Raw genomic sequence first — 8,851 nt, 5'->3', positions numbered from 1 at the left:
AAGGCTTAATACCGCTTTTGGTCCCTAGTTTGGGAGTCAATTGAACAGTTTTTTCAAAAAGTGGGATCAATTGTTACTAAAAAAAAAGGTAGGACCATATTGAACAAAACCTCCCAAACTAGGGACCAAAAGCGGTATTAAACCTATTATTAATGTTGTTGGGAGGTCCAAAACAGTTTAATAAGCATAGGATCTCAGTGCAAAATCTGTATGATATTAACCTTCCTAAAATTAGGAAAAAATAATACTTATGAGATATATGATATTAATTATGATATAAACAAAATCAGCTAATAATAACAAGACCCGTTAACGTGTTATTGGTAGGCATAAAAGAAAGACTGTAACTACATCTTGTCACAGGAAGTACAAGAATATCATTATTACTTACAGTCACAACTATTCACTAGAAAGTCTCTGATTGACTTAAACGTCAAGTGGACTTCCCCTTATTCAAATCACACAACAATCTAATTAGTCCACCTTAAAGTTGTTCGACCGATAAGAAGAATTTCTACTGTCTCCATATTTCAAATCTGGTATATCATTTATACTTTATACTTTATACTTTAGTGGTACAAATATTCTTAGGTTTTTGGCGTAGAGGTATTTTAATATGCATCAGGTCAATAATTTGTATCAAAGGTTACTAAAACTACAAGAGTATTAATAATGTATTTAGTTAGTTTTTTATGTTTATTGACAATGTATTAAACATTATTTTTTTATTAATTTAAAGTTTTTATGATGCAATATATGAACTTGGAAGTTAATATTATGCTTTTGAAGTAAAATTAGCCGATACACTATAGTTTGTAAAAGATATTTTGTAAAATAAAATAGCTAAATACTAAACAGTTTTATCTTAAATTTAAAAATCTTATTTTTCTATACTTAAAATAAAGTCGTGATATTGTACCTGAAGATTCTAAACTAGAGAAGTATATTCATGTGTGAGAGCCAAGTATGACCGTTAGTTAGCGTTTGGAAGAAAAAGGAAGCAACCCAACCAACCATTCACCTTTCTAGATCCCTTGACTATACACATTCCAATTTTACATAGTTTCTGTGGATGAAGTTGCAGCCATGCATTCTTCAACCACATCAATCTCTTCCAATTACCCTCTAATTTCTGCTTTCGTTGCTTTTGCCCTTGCCCAATCCATCAAGTTCTTCACCACCTGGTTCGTATTCCCTTTTCTTTTCTTCCTTTTGTGTTTCCTTAACACGCAAATGCAATTTGATCAGATGATCAGATGTTTTAAAAGTCTTAATGTTTCTTAGGTATGCAGGTTTAAAGAAAGAAGATGGGATCTTAATCAATTAGTTGGGTCTGGTGGAATGCCATCATCTCATTCAGCTACTGTTACTGCTCTTGCATCTGCCATTGGGTTGCAAGAAGGCTTTGAAGGACCACTTTTTGCTATTTCCTTCGTTTTCGCTTCTACTGTATGACTTCATTTAATATTTTGTTTAATATCTCTTTGCTTAATATTTTGTTTACTAATTACTATGACCTGAGATTCTTGCTCCATATCTGCACCTGTCCCAAAAACAATTACGGAAGTTATACTGAAATAATTGTCGTTTCTTCTTGAGATTGCATACAACCTCCTGCTTTTTAAACATTACAGCATCCTCCCATGTTGTACACATGATATAATGATTGGATGGCAGAGCCCTCAAGCTTTAAGTTCAAAGTGATGATTTTCACTTCATCAACATTGATCTCGTGATGGTCTTTTTCTCTTTGATAACTTAACTTACCTATCTCTGTTTGATGTGCACCTTAATCCAATTTATGGACAGCCTTTTCTTTTGTCCAACTCTCAATAAAGAAACTAATTACAAAAGAAGAGTCTAACTTAAAAGTCTAAGGGAGCCTCAAGATTTATCAACTAGTTTACTTTACTCTGTAATGTTTCATACAATTAAGGGTTTAATGCTATTTCTAAGAAGTGTTCGTATATATTTTTTAAATAACTAGGGGATTAAAGTATGATATGAATAGACAAAAGAAAGACATGGGAAGAAATCTGACCAAACATGTCAATATAATTTGCTTGAACAATTAAACATGCATCGGTGTTAAACAATGGTTTTGTAAAATAAATTTCTGAAAAGAGAATGGTGGCAGGTGATGTATGATGCTACTGGTGTAAGATTGCAAGCAGGACGCCAAGCAGAGGTTTGATGCCTTTTGCACCTATGCCATTTTTTTCTGTTTGTTGTCTTTGCTTGCTGTGCATAGAAGCTTTGCTCCTTTAGTTTAGTTGGTTTCAGTGAATTTTATTGAATTTGAATCAATGAATTTTCCCAGGTTTTAAACCAAATTGTGTATGAACTTCCTGCTGAGCATCCTCTAGCTGAAAGAAGACCACTTCATGAACTTCTTGGCCACACACCCCCTCAGGTTACCATTTTTCATTGCATTGTTTCTATAGTTATAATTATTTGATGGACCTAAGCTCAACCAATGAAATTCAGTGCACCATAAAAGGTCACTGCTTCAAGATTATTGTTTGAAAGTTTTTATTGTGAATGACTGAGATATCTACAACTTTTGAGGTATTTATATGAACAATTCATTCCTCACATGTGTCTATCTCAGGAAAAAAATTTCAACAATCCTATCATTCTCGTATATATGTTCACTCTGAATTATAATTTCCTTCAGTTAATAACTAGTTTGTGCAAAGTTATTTCTTTCTTTCTTTCCTTCCTCATTTTACTCAATTGGTCCATACTCTTTTAATCATTATAGAAATACCAGCTTTTCATTTAGTATTTATATTTAAAAATTATTATTTTTAGTCTTTACATTTCTTATTTTTATCGTTTATGTGGATCTATCTTTTTATTGAATTTTAGCATTTTAATCAAGAAAGGAAAAATGAAAAATGAAATTTTTTTTTTTTTTATAAAATTTATTTTATACAAAATTTTCAAAATTTGTTTTTAACCTTCGGATAAACTAACTATAGTTTAAGGAAAATTCTAATTTCATTTTTTATATTTATTTTCTTTAAAAATTTCCTGCTTGTCGCGCTATATGGTTTTTTTCTTTTAAAATTTGGATTAAGTGTATCTATATATGGTCATTTTAAATATAAAAATATTCTTTTTAATTTCTCTGAGAAAGTAGTTTACTTAATTTCTCTGAGAAAGTAGTGTTTACATTGAAAGGAAAACCATAATAGGTAGTCATGTAAACTACTAATAATAATAGTAATCAAATGACCAAAATCTAAAATGATATTTAACAGAGAGAGTAAATTAAACATTCTTCAAATCATAAGCTTAAAAGTACTGATTTTAAGTTTCTTTCATACATACAAGCTGCAAATGATACTTATTGAGAATGGTAAATTCTTTTATCATATTTTTTTTAGTCAATTAAACTGAAACCTTTGTTATTGTTTCCTTCACTTTCACAATTATTAACTACACTTGCAAACTCATATGAAAAGCCTAAACTACCCTTTACTATTGCATAACACCATTCTTACCGTCACTCTCATTATTGTGATCACTATTGCAGGAAAGTAAAAGCAAACATGTACTCTTTGAAATTTTAGAAAAAGAGAGAATAAAAAAGTAATTTGAGATAAGATGAAGAAATGATTGTAAATTAGTGTTTTGTTTTGTATGATGGCTGTGCAGGTAATTGTGGGTGGAATACTTGGACTCTTAACAGCAGTTGGCCTTCTAAGAGCCTTCCCAACAAATTGAGGCCTTTCTTCACTTCACTTTCTGCTCTCAAATTCTTCTCTCAAAAATAACTTTGCATTTCAACAACTTAACATTTTTCTGTTCTCATGATAAAAAGAATTGAATGCAATAGACTTCATGCGTTACAATCTACTAGTATTTGTGGGTGTTAGGTATCTAAAAGGAATAATCATGTATTTTATAGGAATTTAAGTGTAGGTTGAGTTCATATTGAAACAAAAAAAAAGTTTAGTGGTACAGAAAGAAACTCATTCTACTAAAGTTTTAGTAATATAAAGGGCTGGTGTTAGGCTTTTTGCTTTTTTTTTCTTTTCTTTTCCTCTTCTTCCTCTTCATCTCCTTCATCAATATCATGAATCCTTTCTTCTTATTTTCTCCTTTGATTATTCTGTTTTCATCTCCGTTATCCCCTATTTTTTGTTTCATGAAATTAGTTAAAATTTAATGATCAATTAAGTGCAGTAGAATAGTAGGAAGTGACTCCTAATTCGTCTCTCAAGGACCAAATGTGGTTCAGTAATAGGTCGAACACGTGTAGGGGAGCTTGATGAAGAGTTTGTGAATGCAAATAACAGATTTAAAACGGTTGGTCACTAGCTCAATTACATGCTTCCAATAACAGATTAACAACAATTTCCCACTACTCTAACCCAAATCCAACACAAATTACCCAACCAAGCGAAGGTTAATCTGGTCTTCAAAATTACAAACTAAGCAAATGCAATGCACAAATCCAATCAATTATGTACTATACAACCTAATCAACTAAGCAAAGATTAAACACCATTTAGGCAACTAAGCGTATACTCAATCGCAAGCACAAAACAGATTGAACATTGAGCCAAATCAGAGCAACAAAATGACAATTACAGTACAGAAATCATGAATAAACTACTTTATCCTCTAATCCTACATGAATTAACCAACTAAGCGAAGACCAATCATGTTATCATAATTGCGAACTAAGCGAATGCAACACACCTATTCCATCCCATGTATTCCATTCAGATTGATCAACTAATCGAAGATTCAATTACCAATTGGGCAACTAAGCGTATACCCATTGCAAGAACACAATCAGATTTAATAGAATGCCAAGCAGAGCAGCAAATTACACACTTCCAGCTTAGGAATCTAAAGGAAACATTGCAATTTCGCTAATGACCAACCAATACACTTAAGCTAACATCAAAACGAAATTAACACAACCAATCATAATTAAAAAAATTGAACTAGACGTGAAAACGAAGAAGTCGAACAATGTTCTTCACAAGGCCGAACGATACTAACAAGGAGTGTGTTAGAGACCGAATGGTGATATTCACAAAGCCGAACTGTACTAACAATGAGTGTGTTAGAGACCAAACAGTTTAGGGCCATTGTTCAGAGAATAGAAAAGGGAAGGAAGAACTAAAGTACGAACAGTACGAGTAAGTCTTGTTGAATGACACTAACAGTGAGGCCTGTTAGGAACCGAACAGTATGAAGACAAGCAAGCGAATGGAATGAGAATGGAAAATCGAATGAGTTAATACAGAAGATGACCGAACGGTATTACATAAACAAAATGTTAATTAGATCGGAATGCATAAACTACAATCAGAAAAGCGAACCAGAACAAGTCGAACAGTCTCTAACAATGAAGTGTTAAAGACCGTACGGTATTATTAGCAAATCTAGTGAATGAAAGTAAATGCAGAAAAGAAATGCACAGAAGCTGAAAGATGCTAACAGTAGAGTTAGAGACCAAACGGTATAACAGTCAATGCAGCAAAAGGAAAACATGCAGAATCAAAACACGTACAAAATCAAACAACTTGTTTTGGATGGGGACCAAGACACTGATCGCCTATGGATTACGATGACAAACTGAACTTCTCTAATTGAGTGTTTCAGGATTCTTATCTCTCTTTACCCGAACGGCTGCAACCTGCACGTTAGCACTCCGACGATCAAGTCAGCAAGGCTACAGCTATAGTATCAAAGTAATGAGTAAAAAATCCAACCCTTTACGTGACTGCTTACCCTCCTATTTATAAGTGACAAGTTTGGATATGGGCTGTATCCTGTGTGGTAATGGGCTGTAACCGCCTGAGTAGTGGCCCATGATTCCATGAGATTCTCCTGCAACTGTCCGTATTCAAAGGTCCATGATCCCACGAAACTCGCCCTACAACACGACTGCTGGTAACGTGCCCTGATACTTCGGCGGGACTTTTGCCCTGACTTGCGCTTTCATCTCTACACTTCAGCGTTATACCAACTCTTCTGTTATGTTACCCGATCATATCATCGGCTCTCCCGACCACTCAACCGGTGTGCCCGACCCTCTCACATCTCAACACTATGTTAACCATTCTATCCACTCCCTTTCCTGTACCCCGCTCATATAACCGGTCCACCCGACCATACAGTCGGTATGCCCGAATCTCTCAACTCTTCCAAATCCTTCATTGCTAACGCGCTCCCCTACTACCTTAGCGAACCCGATCACACTGCCGGTGTGACCGATCATCCCCATGTGTCCGGTTACCCTATCATACATAGGCCCCCCAAGCCCCAAGCGTTTGCAGTACGCGAAGGGGTTTACAAGTTTGATTTTCCGCTAACATTTGAATTTAAAAAACGGAAGCCATCAGAGCCCTACGATGAGCACGAGATCAACAGTGTAGATTGATTCCCGACCCAACTCTCTGTCAGCTCGATCGTCCTTCCAGGTACATGTCTCTATCTTCTCAATCATCTAATAGGTCTAGGAGGGAAGGGCGGGGGTATGATGATGATGGGGTAGGCACCCCCTCGTCATCTGGGTCTACTTCTGATACTTCTTCCCATTCGTCCGGGAATAGTGTAGCCTTTAATTATGACAATTCGCGTATGTGGACATCCGTCCTTCCCCCGCCCGTAGTACAAGGATACGATTGGGCACCTCATGAGGTTAAGAACTATACCCCATACTTTATTTCTACCGCCTCCCTTAGGCATTTGCTGGAAAAAATAAATATCTTAGGTACTCTTAGGGACATAGATGATTACACCTTTGTAGTTTGTCGAACTAATGAGCGAGCCTGCCATGGTCGAGAGGGTTTTCCGACCGATTTCTTCTATGCATATATTACACTATTTCGTGATCTGGGCGTTAGGTTACCCTTCTCTGAGTTTCAAATGGGAGTGTTGAGAGAGCTGAACATTAGTCCCGTTCAGCTTCACCCGAACGGATGGGCTGTCATGCAAGCCTTCAGCGTGTTGTGTGATGGCCTGGTACTCACACCAACACCGAAATCTTTTCTTCATTTCTTTCGTGCCTTGCCTAACCCCAACCGATCTTGGATATCCTTAATCCCTGCCAAGGATAAACAATTGTTTTCTCCTTTTAACTCTTCATATAAAGAGTTTAAGTCTAATTTTTGCAAAATAGCCATCCGAGATGCCGGTCGGCCAAAATACTTTTTTGATAATGGCCAGCCAAAGTTCCCATTGTACTGGACCGAGAACCCCAACAGAATCGACTCCTGGCCCAAAACAGACATGACTGAAGCAGAGCTGGATGTCATAAGCCAGGTTGATTTGTTGCCAAGAAAGACCTCGTCCCGTAGATTAATTGAACTGATCGGGACAGATGATGACACCTTAAGGAGTAGAGTATTCGGTAAGATTCTGTACCCTACCTATGACCGAACGGTGCTTATTAACTTGTCTAAATTGCCTTCTGTATTGCAGATTTATTCAGCGGGATGGAACAACATGAAGCTTTCGCGCGCCTGATGGCCCGCAAGAAAAAATTGGTGAAAGCTGGAGAAGGAACGTCAATGGCCTCCCCTGCCGGTGGATCAACTGGAGGTGTTCCTCCTATTACTGATCTTGAAGCTGCGGAAGATGTGAAGGTGGTTCAACCACCCCCGAAAAAGACCAAGCAAAAAAGGAAAGCAAGTGAAAAAACTCCCTCTCCCCCGAAGAGACAAAAGGTGAAGGGTCCCTTGCTGACCGGCCCCTTAGACCCAAAGGTGCATGTAGCCGATCGGGTTCAGTTCAACCTGACCCCTGAAGAACGAGCCCCCTTCAAAAACATGACCCCCAGTGAAGCGTACAACATGGGTTACGAGCTCATGATGCGTGCAGGCGTATGTATGAATTATGCTGCGGGGACCACCAAACCTTTATTGGTGGTTGAGTTGGAAGCTGCTAACCAGAAAGTAATTGACTTGAAGAAAGACAACGATGCCTTGACTGCTCGGGTGGAAGAAATAACCAAAGCCGCTGAGGATGCTAAGATTAAAGCCAAGGCTGCCCTGGACACCTCTCAGAAAGAAGTGGGTTCCTTGCAATCTTCAGTTGATACTCTTCAAAGTGATCTTGAGAAAGCAAAATCCGCCAATACCGAGCTTTTGAAGGACAAGGAAGCTGCTCTTGCAGAACAGGACAGCTTGTTGAAAGAGAAGTCGGTCTTAGAGGATCAAGTCTGTGAGGAACGCGAACTTGGATTTCAACAAGGGATAGGGCAATGCCACTACTTTTTCAACACCCCACTTGAACATCCAGATTTTGACATAATGAAGGTGTTAGCGAATGGGGCTCTCGTTGATCTTTGTGGTTCGGCTTCTCCGGCTGATAACCAGACTCCACCCGACCAGTCCAACGTTGCACCTGACATCACTAAACCCCTTTAATCAAAATGTTTTAAGTATCGCTGTAAAAAACTCTGTTACCTTGACCGTGTGTATGCCTTTTGTATGGATCGTAACTGTCAGTAGTTAAGTACTTGAACAATTGTGTGAGATTGCGTTTTGTATGAAGTACTATGTTGCTTGCCATGTTATTCTCTTTGCTCCTACTTTGTTATCCGGTTGTCGAGATTTAGAAAAAATCAATTATTCGAATTGCTAAGTATGAATGAGAGTAACTTAGTTTATTTCCCTACGTTTCCCTCTTCCTTCCACCCGACCGGGGATCAATTATATGAAAATCGAAGTTAATTGTTTAACTTCAGCCGTTCCCCCCTTCGGAGCACCCGATCAGGAAGTCAATTATCTGACTTAGAAATAATGAAGTTAATCATCGAACATCAACCGTTCCTCCCTTCGGAGCACCCGATCAGGAAGTCAATTATATGACTTACAAA

The 8,851-nt window shown here is 37.3% G+C and overlaps 1 protein-coding gene across 2 annotated transcripts; it reads left to right on the top strand.

Annotated features, from left to right (window-relative positions):
• The first annotated feature begins 953 nt into the window (after positions 1-953).
• On the top strand, positions 954-4,033 carry LOC106767740 (uncharacterized membrane protein YuiD-like). Of its 2 annotated transcripts, none has more exons than XM_014652687.2 (5): positions 954-1,184; positions 1,293-1,449; positions 2,138-2,188; positions 2,321-2,413; positions 3,664-4,033. In XM_014652687.2, the coding sequence occupies exons 1-5, from the start codon at positions 1,087-1,089 to the stop codon at positions 3,730-3,732; spliced, it is 468 nt and encodes a 155-aa protein (XP_014508173.1). In that variant the 5' UTR covers positions 954-1,086; the 3' UTR covers positions 3,733-4,033. The 2 variants fall into 2 exon arrangements, with proteins under 2 accessions (XP_014508173.1, XP_014508174.1); XM_014652688.2 differs by having other exon boundaries at positions 1,088-1,184; positions 1,285-1,449.
• Positions 4,034-8,851: the final 4,818 nt, after the last annotated feature.

The sequence above is a fragment of the Vigna radiata genome, chromosome 7, assembly GCF_000741045.1.
Source record: "Vigna radiata var. radiata cultivar VC1973A chromosome 7, Vradiata_ver6, whole genome shotgun sequence".
Lineage (NCBI taxonomy): Eukaryota > Viridiplantae > Streptophyta > Magnoliopsida > Fabales > Fabaceae > Vigna > Vigna radiata.
This window is presented reverse-complemented; position numbering and strand designations above follow the sequence as displayed.

Excerpts from the sequence above, each read along its gene's own strand:
- LOC106767740 (XM_014652687.2), top strand. The coding sequence starts at position 1,087 with ATGCATTCTTCAACCACATCAATCTCTTCCAATTACCCTCTAATTTCT. Across the intron at positions 1,185-1,292 it reads ATCAAGTTCTTCACCACCTG|GTTTAAAGAAAGAAGATGGG; the intron begins GTTCGTATTCCC and ends TTAGGTATGCAG. Across the intron at positions 2,189-2,320 it reads AAGCAGGACGCCAAGCAGAG|GTTTTAAACCAAATTGTGTA; the intron begins GTTTGATGCCTT and ends GAATTTTCCCAG.